This window comes from Ailuropoda melanoleuca, chromosome 13, assembly GCF_002007445.2.
Source record: "Ailuropoda melanoleuca isolate Jingjing chromosome 13, ASM200744v2, whole genome shotgun sequence".
Lineage (NCBI taxonomy): Eukaryota > Metazoa > Chordata > Mammalia > Carnivora > Ursidae > Ailuropoda > Ailuropoda melanoleuca.
In genome coordinates, this window is record NC_048230.1 from 26345373 (window position 1) to 26359873 (window position 14501).

General features: G+C 58.5%; 2 protein-coding genes and 1 long non-coding RNA gene across 6 annotated transcripts in view; 1 reads left to right on the plus strand and 2 right to left on the minus strand.

Moving 5' to 3' along the window:
• LOC109490077 overlaps positions 1-1630 on the minus strand; it is a 28182-nt gene extending 26552 nt beyond the window's left edge. For 2 of the 3 annotated variants that reach the window (XR_004619684.1, XR_004619682.1), the window contains exon 1: positions 1461-1499. This is a non-coding gene — a long non-coding RNA (uncharacterized LOC109490077). Of the gene's footprint in view, positions 1-1460; positions 1500-1550 lie in introns of those variants that run through there. The other variant, XR_004619683.1, reaches the window with a different exon arrangement.
• A 19-nt stretch (positions 1631-1649) lies between these two features.
• Positions 1650-6212, plus strand: LOC100472368 (tubulin gamma-2 chain). 2 transcript variants are annotated; one of them, XM_034640776.1, is made up of 11 exons: positions 1650-1883; positions 2165-2277; positions 2461-2628; positions 2939-3007; positions 3326-3432; positions 3847-3973; positions 4577-4663; positions 4750-4899; positions 5284-5436; positions 5527-5688; positions 5816-6212. In XM_034640776.1, exons 1-11 carry the CDS (start codon positions 1835-1837, stop codon positions 6011-6013), a joined length of 1383 nt encoding a protein of 460 aa, XP_034496667.1. In that variant the 5' UTR covers positions 1650-1834; the 3' UTR covers positions 6014-6212. The 2 variants fall into 2 exon arrangements, with proteins under 2 accessions (XP_034496667.1, XP_002922189.1); XM_002922143.4 differs by having other exon boundaries at positions 3353-3432.
• Positions 6213-6339: 127 nt separating this feature from the next.
• Positions 6340-13446, minus strand: PLEKHH3 (pleckstrin homology, MyTH4 and FERM domain containing H3). Its single transcript, XM_034640777.1, is given in 10 exon segments — positions 6340-7519; positions 8072-8263; positions 8561-8647; positions 8650-8852; positions 9597-9717; positions 9829-9986; positions 10072-10263; positions 10367-10446; positions 10803-10858; positions 12824-13446. Coding segments are annotated over 10 exon segments (1428 nt in total). The 5' UTR covers positions 12986-13446; the 3' UTR covers positions 6340-7342.
• Between the last annotated feature and the right edge of the window lie 1055 nt (positions 13447-14501).

Consider the following 14501-nt stretch of genomic DNA (forward strand, 5'->3'; position numbering starts at 1 on the left):
TTTATTCATCCAATGAAACCCTATAAACCAGTTAAAAATAATGAAATAAATCTATATGTATCAACATTGCTAAATCACAAAAATCCAATGTGGGTGAAAAAAGGTTACAAAAGGCTAGTATACTCTGATACCATTTACATAAAATTAAAACAACAACAACAAAAAACATATAATAGGGGAGCCTGGGTGGCGCAGCCGTTAAGCGTCTGCCTTCGGCTCAGGGCGTGATCCCGGCGTTATGGGATCAGGCTCCTCCGCTATGAGCCTGCTTCTTCCTCTCCCACTCCCCCTGCTTGTGTTCCCTCTCTTGCTGGCTGTCTCTGTCAAATAAATAAAATCTTAAAAAATATATACACAATAAAAATACAAAAGCTTGCTTGTATGTTTAAAATTTTCTGTAATTTAAAATCAAACAGAGGGGCACCTGAGTGGCTCAGTGGGTTAAGCGCCAGATTCTTGATTTCGGCTCAAGTCTTGATCTGAGGATGGAGGGATCGAGCCCCATTTTGGGTTCGGCACTCAGCAGGGAGTCTGCTTGAGATTCTCTCTCTCCTTCCTCTGCCCCTCCCTGCCCTGCTCTCTCTCTCTCAAATAAATAATCTTTAAAAGAATTAAAAAAAAAATAAAACAGAAACCACAATGAGATACCACTTCACACTCATTAAGATAGCTATTATAAAACAAACAAAACAAAAAATAGAATGTGACAAGTGTTGGTGAGGATGCGAAGAAATTGGAACCCTTGCACATTGCCAGTGGGAATGTAAAATACCGCTGCCACTATAAAAGATGGTGTGGCAATGCCTCCAAAAATTAAACATCGAATTACCACATGACCCGCAATTCTGCTTCTGGGTATCTACCCAGAATAATGAATAACTGAAAGCAGGGACTCAAACTTATTTTAACAACCACGCTCGTGGCAGAATTATTCACAATAGCCAATAGGTGGAAGCAACCCAACCCCCATGTCCCATCTACAGATGAATTGATAAACACAAAATGTGGCATATACATGCAATGAAATATTATACATCCTTAAAAAGGAATGAAATTCTGACACACGTTACAACATGGAGTTACCCTGAGGACATTACAGTGAGTGAGTAAGTGAAATAAGCTAGACACAAAAGGACATATACTATATAATTCCATTTATATAAGATGCCTGGTCAAAATCATAGACACAGAAAGTAGGCTTTGATGGGGATGAGGATGGAGAGCTTCTATTTAACGGTACAGGGTTTCAGTCTGGGAAGGTGTCCAAGTTCTGGGGATGAATGACAGTGATGATGGCGGAACAGTGTGAATGTACATGATGCCACAGAACCGTACAATTAAAAATGATTAAAATGGTAAAGTTTATGTTAGGTAGATTTAATTGAAAAATAGAAATTGAAAAAGAGACTGGTTTGATCCCAGCCCTTCTGTCCAGAAGAACCACCCACCCACTCACCTACCCGCAACATCCAGCTGACCGGGTCCACCTGTACCGCCCCTCCCCGCCCCCACACCCGGGTCACTACCCCCGCAGCCCCAAAGAGTCTCACCGCGCAGGCGCGGAGCTGGGGGTGGGCGAGCAGAAGGGGCGTGGCCTCACACTGCGCCTGTGCCGAATTCCAGCTGTAAGTGTTGTGGGGGAAATGATGTCCAGGTTGGGCAGCCCGGCCCGGCGGCAGCGGGGAGGCCCGCACTGCACACGCGCAGACCGAGCGCTCGCGTCAAAAGACGAGGAGAGCGCGCGCTCCTCACGTCCTGCGAGCCCCGCTGCCAGGCGTTCGTCTCCGCAGTGACTCCCGCCGGGCAGGGCTGGCGCGCCCACGTCTGAAGAGCGATGCCCCGGGAGATCATCACCCTGCAGCTGGGCCAGTGCGGCAACCAGAGTGAGCGAGCGAGCGAGCGCCGGGCCCCTCCAGTCTCCGCTTCTGCCCCTTCGGGTCCCACCCAGTGCTTGGCATCCTCCAGTCCCCCTTTCCCCTTCCATGAACCCCTGCCCTATTGCGCGTAATGAACACGCCCCAGATGGAGAGCCGCGCCTGGGCTGTGACAGCTCCCAGACCAGGTGTCTCGGGTGCAGCCTCTGAGTGTGACAGCCTCTGAGCCTAACCCCGGGCTCCTGAGGCCTTATGACTAGCAGACCCAGGCATCTCTCCCCATCCCCCAGTTGGGTTCGAGTTCTGGAAACAGCTGTGCGCCGAGCATGGTATCAGCCCCGAGGGCATCGTGGAGGAGTTCGCCACCGAGGGCACTGACCGCAAGGACGTCTTTTTCTACCAGGTGCCCCCAGCGACTTGGCCAGGCGGGCTGAGGGAAGGGCAGGGGCCTGCTACCGGGAAACCTGCTGGGCAGAGGAGCCAGGGCAGCTGGCTTGAGGACGGAGGGCAGGCAGGAGCCAGAGTTGGGAGGATGGAGGACTGGGCCTTAGCTGATTGGGCCCCTCTGCTGGACTCCCCTTGACAGGCAGACGATGAGCACTACATCCCCAGGGCAGTGCTGCTGGACCTGGAGCCCCGGGTGATCCACTCCATCCTCAACTCCCCCTATGCCAAGCTCTACAACCCAGAGAACATCTACCTGTCGGAGCATGGAGGAGGAGCTGGCAACAACTGGGCCAGTGGATTCTCGCAGGTATCTGGGTGGCCATCCCAGAAAGCCTTGATGTTCCCGCCCCAGGGCAAGGCAGGCTCAGGCAGCCTGGGGATTTGACCAGACCAGACAATAAATAAGAGACAAAGGGATAACCTGACAAGAGGGACAGCCAGGGTGAGGCTTATGCAGACTGCAGATCATTTGCAAAATAGTTTTATTGGGCTGAGGGTCACAGCTGAGGCTCTGCTTGAGGGTGGCAGCGGTGTCCCAGGGTAGAGTTCTTGGTGCTGAAAAGAGATACTCCCTAGAACCCTCATCCTGACCCTCCCTTCTATGTCTCTCTCTACAGGGTGAGAAAATCCATGAAGACATTTTTGACATCATAGACCGAGAAGCAGATGGAAGTGACAGCTTAGAGGTGAGGCTCTGCCCCGCTGAAGGAAAAACAAGGCTGTAAAGTGCTGGGGACAAGTCAGGACGTAGCCCGAACAGGTGGTGTGATGGGGGCAATTCTACTCAAAACTAATTTTTTGAGCATCATATGTGAGATATCGAGGTAAATAAGGTACAGTACTTGTCCTCAAGGAGATCCTAATCTTGATGGCATCAGCTCCTTAGGCATGAGTCTTCCTTCCCAAGGAGTGGCAGCCTGGATGGACACAGAAGCTTTGAGACATGGGTGTGTTGGGAGTGGGGAATGAGACAAGCCTGAAGCCTCTCCCCCACATCCCTGGAGACTGCCTCTCCATCCCTCCCCCTGCAGGGCTTCGTGCTGTGTCATTCCATCGCTGGGGGGACAGGTTCTGGCCTGGGCTCCTACCTTCTCGAACGGCTGAATGACAGGTAAGCCTGTGTCTGGGGAGAGGGCATGAGCCCTGGTTCCCTAAATAAGGTCTTTCCTTTTTATGGCTTTTTCCTTTTGGACTGGAAGGCCTGGCACTGTCGCTTTGAGTCATTGGTAGGAACAGAGCCTGGCCATCCAGGGAACATCTTGGAAGCAAGAACTCCCAGGAGGGGGTTTGCCTAGGAAGAGGAGGGACCTGCAGAGTTTGATGGGTTTGATGCTTTAGGTGTATTCTTTTTGGCTCCTGGGCTTTAAGCACTCCGTTCTGTTCTTGCCCCCCTTTTGTACGAAGAGCTTGGTGACACTTGGAAAGGAATGGCCCTGTTAGCTCTAGAGAAGACCAAGATGGGCAGTGATGGGGGTCCTTCCAATTCACTGTGTCACATTCCCCTTTCCCTCTTCTTCACCCCCAGGTACCCCAAGAAGCTGGTGCAGACGTACTCAGTGTTTCCCAACCAGGATGAGATGAGCGATGTGGTGGTCCAGCCCTACAACTCACTGCTCACGCTCAAGAGGCTGACCCAGAACGCAGACTGTGTGGTGAGCACTGGAGAGGGAGTGGGGGGCTTTGGTCCATCTCCTCAAGCCAGTGAGACATGGACACCCTGCCTTTCCCAAGCCCCTGCCCAGAGAACAGAGGACCAACAAAGCCATACCCGGTGGCCCAAATTATGAACTAAGGACTTGACTCCAAGTTGCTTTTAGTCCCTTTAGGCAGCAAGGCTCTCAAGAAAGTGTATACGCCCTGACGTATGTCCCCAGTTAGCCAATTTAATGCCTCCGCATGCTTAAATTCTCATCCCCAGGGTCACTTTCTTAGACCTTCCCTGACCACCTGTTAAGGTCAAATTCCTTCGTGTGTATTTCAGACTGTAACTATACTTTTCTCGGGGATGGACCACGCTTGTTTTATCCTCCATGGTGTCTCCAGAGCCAGGCACAGTGCATGGCAATGGGGATAATCACATTTATTTACTGGATGGTAGAAAAGTGTCTTGTGATGCCCCAGAGACAGTAGTTTCCCTTTTAAGTTAGCACACCTACATCCTGGTTTTGGAGTTTAGAGGGGGCTAAGCTAATAACTTATCTCTCTGCCCCCTTTCTCCTCAAAAAGGTGCCGTGACCCTCTTCTGTCCCCCCCAGGTGGTGCTGGACAACACAGCCCTGAACCGGATCGCCACAGACCGCCTGCACATCCAGAACCCGTCCTTCTCCCAGATCAACCAGCTGGTGAGCCCCCACTCCTGGACTCTCTGGGCTGGAAACCCTACCCCTCCCTGGGGCCAAGGCCCATGACACGGCGCTCCTGTCCCCAGGTGTCCACCATCATGTCAGCCAGCACCACCACCCTGCGCTACCCCGGCTACATGAACAACGACCTCATCGGCCTCATCGCCTCGCTCATTCCCACCCCTCGACTCCACTTCCTCATGACGGGCTACACCCCGCTCACCACGGACCAGTCGGTAGGAGCAGCCCCAGCAGGCCCTGCCCTAGCCTTTCTCTCCTCCTGCTGCCCCAGGAGCTGCCCTTTGCGGCCCCCAGAGGCTCTGTGCTCAGGGACTGGCACAGACTGTCTGACTCCGTGCTGCTCTGCTCTCCTCTCCCCTCTGCCTCTGGCTCCCCGCAGGGCCCGGGCTCTGGGGGGGCTGCTGACGCTCCCGCACAGGGGTAGGAGCTTGCTGAGCGGAGGAGGGCCGAGGTTCATGGTCCCACAGCAGAGGCTCAGTGTAGACCTGAATCTCGAGACACCGCCCCAAGAGACCACACTGGCCCGAGTCTGATGGGGCTCAGGCATCAGACTGTGCCCTGAGTGCCGGCCTGGGCCCTGTGGCCCGCTGTCCCCTCAGGTGGCCAGCGTGAGGAAGACCACGGTCCTGGACGTCATGAGGCGGCTGCTGCAGCCCAAGAACGTGATGGTGTCCACAGGCCGGGACCGCCAGACCAACCACTGCTACATCGCCATCCTCAACATCATCCAGGGGGAGGTGGACCCCACCCAGGTAGGTGAGGCCCCTTCGTGCCACCCCCGGAACCCACAGGGGTAGAGGAGAGGCTACCACCACCACTGTTGCGTGCACCCCTCCCCCCAGGTCCACAAGAGTCTGCAGAGGATCCGGGAACGGAAGCTGGCCAACTTCATCCCCTGGGGCCCTGCCAGCATCCAGGTGGCCCTGTCGAGGAAGTCTCCCTACCTGCCTTCAGCGCACCGGGTCAGTGGGCTCATGATGGCCAACCACACCAGCATCTCCTCGGTGAGCCTAATGTCCTGGTCTTCTTTGACCAGTCTGTTCCACTAGCCACTCTTATCATCCTGCCCCATTCCATTCCAGCCCCTTATCTTGTGCTGGTTCCCATCCTGGAGATTACTATCTCTTTCAGCTCTTTGAAAGTTCCTGCCAGCAGTACGACAAGCTGCGGAAGCGGGAGGCCTTCCTGGAGCAGTTCCGCAAGGAGGACATCTTCAAGGAGAACTTCGATGAGCTGGACACGTCCAGGGAGGTTGTGCAGGAGCTTATCGATGAGTACCATGCGGCCACACGGCCTGACTATATCTCCTGGGGCGCCCAGGAGCAGTGACTTCCTCCCTACCACTTCCCCTGGACAGTAAGCATAGTTCCCATAATGCCTGGTCCCTGTGACCCAGATTGCCCTCACCAGAAACCTTCCTAGGTTCATCTCCAGCCCAGGCGCTGGCCCTACTTCCTCCCTTGTCTGCCCTGACCCTTGATATGCTTGTTCAGCTCTAATAAAGTAATAAAGCTTTGTCGTGGCTATAGTCAGAGCTTGGCTGTGGATACAGTCAGGGCTTGGTCTGTGAATATGAGGGGGGAGTGATCCATTTTCCCTCCCAGCTCCCAGGCATGTGGCCTTTACCTGCTCTGGCTTCCTACCACTAGTCCAGGTCTCAGTGTGGTCACTGTTCCCATTGGCATACCCCCTAGGACCAGGCTGCTCTACTGGAGTCAGCCCTACCTCTCAAGATTACAGAGGGTGACTGAGGTCTGCTCTGTCCTCAGTGCCTAAGCTCCTGCCCCAGGATGGATCAGTATAGCCCTAGACTCTTCCACTCAGGAAGTAGGCTGTGGGGGCTAGTGAAGGAGGGCCTGCAGCATTCTGAGTGGGTCAGGAAACTTGGGACTCTGGATTCCCAGTGCCCAAGGCTATCGGATCCTAAGGAACGCAACCCAATTCAACCTAACTTGATAAAGCAGGAAGGGAACTCAGGAGTAGGGCTGAGCCCATCCTGATAAGTTGTTGATCTGTGCCAGAGAAGTTCTTGGGTCTGATCTTGCCCCAAGCTTCTCTCCATTCCAGACCCAAAGCAGTAGGCATACCGAAATGGACCCAATGAGGGCCCAGAAGCTGGACACCAGGGTAGGAACTGGGTAGTGCCAGTTGATGACTCACTGCCTTCTGGCCTCAGGGACGCCAGGAGGCCACCCCTGTGGCACTCAATGGAGAAGAGAGTATGAGTAATTGCCAGCTTCCAAAACTGCCCTGTTGCCTGCCCCACCCAGCACCCTGTGGCAGCCTGCTGGCTACGAGGAGGTTAAATCCAGAAGGTCAAGGAGGGTGGAGCCCTGTGGTGTCCAGACTCCCCTCAGTGTTGGTAAAAGCTCGGAGTGTGGGCGTCCCCAGGGGTGGAGCTCTGAGCTCTGGGGCTCTAACTTGTCCCACTGACAACACTCCCACAGGAAGGGTTTGTGTAAATAAGGATTTTTTTTTGCTTCTCTTCTACAAATAAATTAAGAAACAAACTAGAAAACTGTCTGCACCCGTTGCAGCCCTTGGGTATGGGGTGTGCCCTGTCCCTGCAGGGCCAAAAGGGTCCATGGTTCCCTCAAATCTCAGAGCAGTCCAGGTCCAGGCTGGAGGCAGAAGGGAGGTCGTGACCTCTTGGCAGGCTCAGTCCTGCAGCTGCCCCAAACAGCCAGACTGTCCCTGGGGCTCGTCCAGGCCCGGGTGCTGGCTGGGAGGGGAGGTGTCTGGCAGGTCTTGGCATGGAGGAGAAGGGCTGCTGGAAGGCCTCTCGGAGGAGGGATTGGGCAAGTAGGCATTCACCAGCTGCATGATCTCTTCCACCTAAGAGAGGGCAGAGGTCAGAGGGTAGTAGGGGCCACTGGCTTCTCCTTTGTCTCCTCTTCCACCCAGGCTCTTCACCACGGCCTTCCGAGAGCTGCCCCCCACAACCTTTCCCTCCTCACCACCACGCTCTCCTTCATTCGCTATGTGCCAGTCACACTTGGGTCTTTCTGCTTCTCTAAGATGCCGTTGTCATCTCAGGGCCTTTCCACCTGCAGTACCTCTACCTGGAATGCTGTTCCCCCAGATCTTCCCAGGGCTAGCCTAAACGTCCCTTCCAGTATCCCTTCCTGACTGTCCTACCTAATGCTATGGCCCCTTCCAGTCACTTCGTGTCACCCCACACTTACCTTGGTAGCATTTGTTACTGTCATATAGTTTTTGATGCCTTATTTAGTGTCTGACATCCTGCTCTAATCTAAGCGCCTTGAGCTTGTCTTTGATCACTGCTGCATCCCCAGTGCCTAGAGCTGTACCTGGCTCAGTGTTTAATAAAATGTTTCTTGACATCCCTTCCCTCCCTTCCTCCTTCTACACCCTCTTCCCACTAACCTGGGGACTCTGCAGGAGGAGCTGGCTCTCTCCCACCCTCAGTGCCAGGGTGTGGGGGCCCATTAGCTGGCAGGCGGCCACATGGCCATAGCTGACACTGTGGATGGGCTCTGTCTCACCCGGCCGGGAGAGGGACATGGCCTTGGCTCCCAAGCCCAGGCATAGCTTCTGTGGAGTGCCCCCACCAGGCTCCTACGGACAGATAGGTAGAGTCAGGGTGGAAGGAGGGGACCCTGCAGCATTATTTTTGGTGGGGGGAGATGGCTGTGAGCAGGGAGTTTCCCGGTCCCCTCTGTGATCCACACGGCATGTGTGGTGGGCCTTAAGGCTCCGTAGAGGTGAGAGCCCAAGGGCCAGTGACTCCTGGGGTTTGAGATGGGCAGCTGTCCTGGGCGCAGGGAGTGCAATGACCCACAGGGGGGCCTGTGGCTCTGGGGCAGAGGTATAGGGCTTGGGCCACCAGAGTCCCCTCTCCCTTCTCCCCCTCACCGTGCTCAGCTCCAGAACGTCATACCGAGCAGCGCCGAACCCTGGACACTGCGCCGCCAGAGCCAGGTAGGCGGCCATGGCCTCAGCTCGGTAGCGGGGGGCCCCGGAGGGCCTGCGGGGCCCGAGGTCTGCTTAGCCAGCTGCAGGAAGAGCTCGTCGCGGAGCGCGGGCAGGTCCCGGCAGGTCTGGAGCACACCCTGCATCAGGGGCCCGGGGCGCCGCGCCCCCTCCAGCGCCTGCAGCGCCAGGAACAGCCGCACCGCCTCCTCGCGCAAGGGTGCGTAGCCCGGACCTGCGGGAGGGTGGGGGCGGAGGGACGGTTTGGAGAGGGGACACAGAGCTGGGCCCTGGAAGGAAGGCATGAACCAGGGAAAGGTCAGAGGGAGTGTAAGGGGGGCAGGGGGTGGCAAGGAGGGGAGAGTACGAACGACAGGAAGAGTGAAGGGAAAGCAGTGGTCCCCACTGAGCCTCCCAGGCACCTCCCCCTCCGGCCACTAAGGCTGCACTCTGAGTTAGTGAGCTGCAGGGGCTGACTAAGGGACACAGGTGCAAGCCCCAGATTCTGTAATTGGGCACTAAGAGCCATCACCACAGGCCAGAAACAGGCTGGACGGGGAGTCGGGAAACAAGGGTTCTTCTCCCAGCTCCCCTTAATCTTCTAGTTTTAAGACCCAGACTAGTCACTATTCCTTTTTGGGATGAGGTATAGCTAGATGAGGCCAGCACGTTCTCCCAAAGTGCTGGCTTTTCCAGCAGTTGGAAACATAGTATGACAGGGTCTTAAGAGTAAAATGAAAAATAGAGTGTAAAAACTCACGAAGGAGTATCAGTAGTGGGAATGAGACCCATAGAGAAGGGGGGGGGCTTTTTTCCTGTGCTGGCTTCCCTCTCCTCCACCCTGGGTATCAGTCTGGTCAGCTTCCATTCTCAGCCCTTTGAAAAGTGAGGGGCGGGTACCCCTTTGGACTTCTAAGTCCCTGTGAAGTGAAGCATTTGGATTCCCCATCCAAGGGACTGGAGTCATGCCACCACTCACCTGGGGCGCTGACACCGTAGGGCAGCGGCAGGAGTGGAGCATACAAGGCACCACTGGTGTGCCTCAGAATTGGGTTCCGACGGTAAATAAGGGCCACGGCTTCCGGGTCCCCGCAACTCTCCTAGAAGCCAGGGAAGGAGTCACAGGGATGGAAAAGGGGGCTCCCCATGAACTCAGAAAGCTTCTGGGTCCACCCCCTTCCTCCTTCTCCACGAAGTCCCCTCTTTCACACCTGAATGTCCCTAAGCAGCAGCTGGGTAGGGGTCTCCAGCGGCGCCTTGGACGCTATCACTTCTCTCAGCGCCACCCCCCAGCGTTCCGCCTCGGCCTGGCGCGGGGAGCAGAGCCGGACGCTGTGCTTCCGGCCAGACACGGTCACTGACCACAGACCTGGGGAAAGAGAGGCCGTGGAGGGCAATGAAGGCCGGCTGGGGCTGATGCGCAGGGAGGTACAAGACTCCCCACGAAGTCTCACCGGTCTCCTTGGGACGGCGCTCCGGGCCGGTCACGGAGCACAAGCTGGTGAGCACGAGGCTCCCGAGGCGCCGCGCCCCCTTCCCGCTGCTACTGAACTGGTCCAGGGAGTCCCGGGTGAGCACGAACCAGGCCCGGCGCGGAGGCAACCAGGGCCTAGCCCCTCCTCCGCGGGGCTCTCGGTAGAGCCAACCTGGGGGGAGGGGAGAGAGAGAAAAAGGGGCTGAGCAGGATAAGACGTTATCCCCTAGAGGGTTGGGATTGGGACTTCCAGAGTGCATGAGGTGGGTCCCCACCTTTCACGACGACGTCCGGGTCCTCCTCGGGTGGCCCCTTCTCCGGAATGAGGCTCCGTGTCTCCTCCCAGCTCTGCAGCCTGGGCCAGAGGGGAGGAAGGGTTGGGTGAGGCTGTCAGTCCTGCACCCCGCCTCCAGGGGGCTCCTCAGTCGGGGCTCCCCAGACAGCGAGGGGAGCCTGCTCCCGGCCTGGACACCCCTCCCCCAGGCTGTGGGAAACGCTGGGCCGTTCTGACCTCGCACCAGAAATAGCCCAGACCCCCCCTTTCTCCCCGCGCCCCCAGTCGGACCGCCCCCCCGGGACCCCGGCCAAACCACAGCGTCCGGCGTAAGGCCTCTCCCTTATTGCACAACTGCGGGAGGGCAGACGGCGAGGACTGGGGTCCCGGGAACAGCCTGGGGGCTTCATACCCTGAGACGCAGGGGCCGAGCTCACCTGTCTGAGACCGGCCCGCTCCTCACCGGCTGAGTCAGCGTCACGTCCAAGGGGCCCTGGGGAAACAGGCGGGAGCAGCCCTCAGGATCAGAGCCGTCATCGCAAGATGCCCGTGGCTTCTGCCCCCAGGACAGCGCTGCTCAGGGAATTGAGGGATCAAGGAGTGGGGTTGTGACTTTGGGGGAGACAGCTGAAGCCGCGAGGTAGCCCCTTCCGCCAGTCTCTACAGAACAGCCCCAGTGAAGAAGTCAAGTCTCCAGCCTTGTCTCTGCTTCCCTTTGAAGATCTAATTCAGGGCAGGATACGGTGAGAGCACTGTGCAGGGAGTCCAGTCGGGAGACCAGGGTTCCAGTAACAGCCTGACCACTAACTCGAATCACTAACTGGCTGAGGAAACTTCACAGATCCTCTCAGTCTTTGGGCCCTAGCTTCCCCATCTTTCAAAAGAGAGAGGTGGATGAATCTCCTTCTTGTTGGAAGTCACCCCCTCCTCCTCATTTTCCCTTCATTGGCCGGCAGACAGGCAGGTGGTGGGCACAGAGGTGAATGAAGGGAAGAGGGAATCTTTCAGTATAGGGCTTTCTCCAAGAACTTCTTATGTCCTCCCACAGACACCCCTGAGAGTCAGTGGTAAGCAGAGACCCTCCCCCTTTGCTGGGGCTCAGGGAGGGCAGGCTGAAAAATGGCACACACTCTCCAGGGGAGGTACAGTTCAGGATTTTGCCCTTCTCCCCCCCTGCCCTGGAACTTCAACGGAAGACTGGGGTCTGAGAGAGACCAAAAACCCGTCCAGGAGCCGGGTCAGGCAGGAACTGTGCCATCATCCCATAGTGCCCAGACTGCTAAAGCCAGGAGGGGAGGTGGGGGAGGGGGGCAGGGACACCTGTCCTCAAGCTCGGGGGAGGGGGGTGGAGGTGGAGCATGAGGGAGGCAATGGCGTGGTTCACAGAGCCGACCCTGCCCAAGCTGGAAGCTTGGGGACGCCTGGATCCTGTGCCTTCCTGGGACGCAGATCCACCTCTTTTCTGGAGGGTCCAAGAGGAGTTCTTAGCCACACCACCGCGGGGGGCAGGTGCTGACCACTCTCTTAGACCAACTCCCCTAATCGCAGTCCCCTGCTTCCCTCCCTCCACCCCCCTCTATATTTATCCGCCCTCCGCCTCCGCCAGGTGCTGGCGCCGGCCCCAGCGGCGCAGCCCGCCCCACCCGGGCACCGAGCCACCGGGCCTGCTGGGGACCCCTGAGCGGGGGATGGGAGCCTGACCCAGGCCATAGCGCACGGAGTCTGGTTGCCGGTGTGCAGGGGAATCCGGGAGGGGACGTCAGGGGATGGAGGTCTTCCAGACCAATCGAGCCTCAGTTTCCCCACGGGGAGATTCCGCAAAACCGGGCAGCCAAGTGTCCCTCACCATCCCCTCAGGGATTCCCCAGGAGCCTCACCAGGGAGGGCCGAGAGTTCTGTCTTGAGTGGCAGGGTAATGACGAGGGGTCCTCGAAGACTTGTGGCCCCCAGCTCCCTCTCCGTGGGATCCCTGGCACTGACCCCAATCTGAGGATGCCTTCTCCCCCTCTCCCAGGTCCCCGCGGCGGGAGCTCCAGCATCTGGCCCCAGCACTCAGCGCTCACGAACTGGGAGCGGAGCGGACCCAGGCGTCCGAGCCGCCCAGCCTGCCTCGCCACATTCCTCGGCGCTGGCGGAGGCGGAAGGAGACGGGATGGGACGCGGCCCCGGCGGGGAAGGGAGAGGCAGGGCCAGGTCGGGCCACGCGTGACGCCTCCCCTGCCTCAGGGCCCCTAGCAGGTGGACAGCGCCCAGCATGCGGCGCGAGGCCCACAGGCACATCCCGAGTAGGGCTGCTCCTTGAGCTCCCGGGGGCTCCTGGCCCCCCAGGCAAAAACCTCTCCCACGTCCCCGTCCGCCAAGAGCACGGCGTTTGGCTGGAGTCTGGAGCAGGATCAGACGTGAGGGACGCTTGTAGTGAGAGGGATTGAGACAAGGCTCCAAACCCCCAGGGACTTACCCTCCCGCCGCCCGCTGGACTCGGGGTCCGCAGCTCAAAGGTCTCCTCGTCCTCGTCCTCGTCCCCGTCCCCGCTAAGCTCGCCGTCCCCGTAGTCCCGGTGCAGAAGAGTAAAACCTCGACGGCAGCAGAGGAGCCACCACAATCCCCCGGGGAGAGGCATCCGGGCGAGCAGCCGGGGGAAGGGGGCGCGGGCAGCCGGGCCGAGCTGCAGGGGGTCGGAGAAACTGGCGGGGCTCCGACCCCAGCAGGGGAATGATGCAGCGGGAGGAGGGGAAGGGAGAGGGGGACAAGGAGGAGGCAGTGTCTGGCGCTGGGGTGCAAGAGGTCGCTTTGTAGAGCCTGCGGGGGGCTCGGTGTCTGGGCCCCCGGAGGGGGAGGGGGAAAGCGTCCAGGGCTGGGGGGGGAGCAATGTCCGGAGCTGGGAAGTAGTGTCCGTTGTAGTGTCCAGCCCTGTGGGGGGCAGTGTCCGGTGCAATGTCCGAGGTGGGCAGTTGTCCAAGCTCCAGGGAGGGTCGTGTCCGGTAGGGTGTCCGGTGGCCGGGGCCCGGGCCGCGCGCGCTGCGCTCCCTGCAGCCCCGGGACTGGCGCGCTAGGGGCGCGAGCACAGCGCCGGGACCCCGCCTCCCCAACCCCCTCCCCTCCGAGTACCCCCCCTTCCCTCTTCTTTCTCTCCTCCCTTCTTTACAGGGCAGGGTGCAGTTTTCGTCACAGCCTCCCCTGCCCAATCCCTGTGCCTGGCGCCGGGCGCGGCCACCAATCAGGCCACTGAAACCGCGGCGGGTTGCATCATGTGCCCCTGGCTTGGTGACAGCGGGGAGGAGCAGAGGAATAAGGAGGGAGGGGGCGGTGCGATGTCAGCCACGCCCCCGTCCCTGAGGTCGGACGCGGAGTGCTAGTGACGTCATGGAAGCCCGCCTTCATGCCCTTGTTTTAACTCTTGGCTCACCAGCCAACAGATTAAAAACCCTCTCGAGAAGGAGCTTTGGAGAACGGAGGGCATAGGGCATAGAGGAAAGCCCCGACTGCGGCTCTCTGAACCCCTGTCTCGTCTCAGGGTTCCTGACAAAGGAAAGCTCGTTAGCTGCCTGCGCCAGGCACAGCTCTAGAGGCGGCCCCCCGCCCCTCAATGGAGTAGCCCAACTCTTGGGTCTGAGTCACCTTTTTTAAGGTGAAGAAGCTGAGGCAGAGACTCGGGGAAGTGTAGACCCAGGTCGGAAATAAAACCTGATTTCGAGCGCACAGCTCACTGAATTCCAGTGGGGAGAGTGATTTAAGATTCAAAGGAATTCTGCGGTCTTCGAATAGAGCGGAGGCCTCTCAGACTGAATGGCCTGAGGTTGTGTCGGAAGGGGTTAACCGAGGCGCTAAACGGACGGGGCGGGGCCGGGCCGCGGACGGGGCGGGGCCAGGGCGACCGCGGGCGCGCGCGTGCGTTGCTGACTCAGCGGCGATTCCCGCGGTCTCCGGTGGAGGGTTCCAGGTTGGCCCCCAGTGGCTGGCTTGTAGGACCTTGGGGGGATCGGCGCCATCTCCGGGCCTTCCCTGGATCCTGTCCCCTGGTGGGCGGTGGCTTTCTGTCTCAGCCGCCGGGGGCTCTAGGAAGGAAGGCTAGCCCGAGCTGGGCGGGGCGGGACAGGGCGGGGACGTCGGGCCAGCGCCTCCCTTGAGACCTCCCC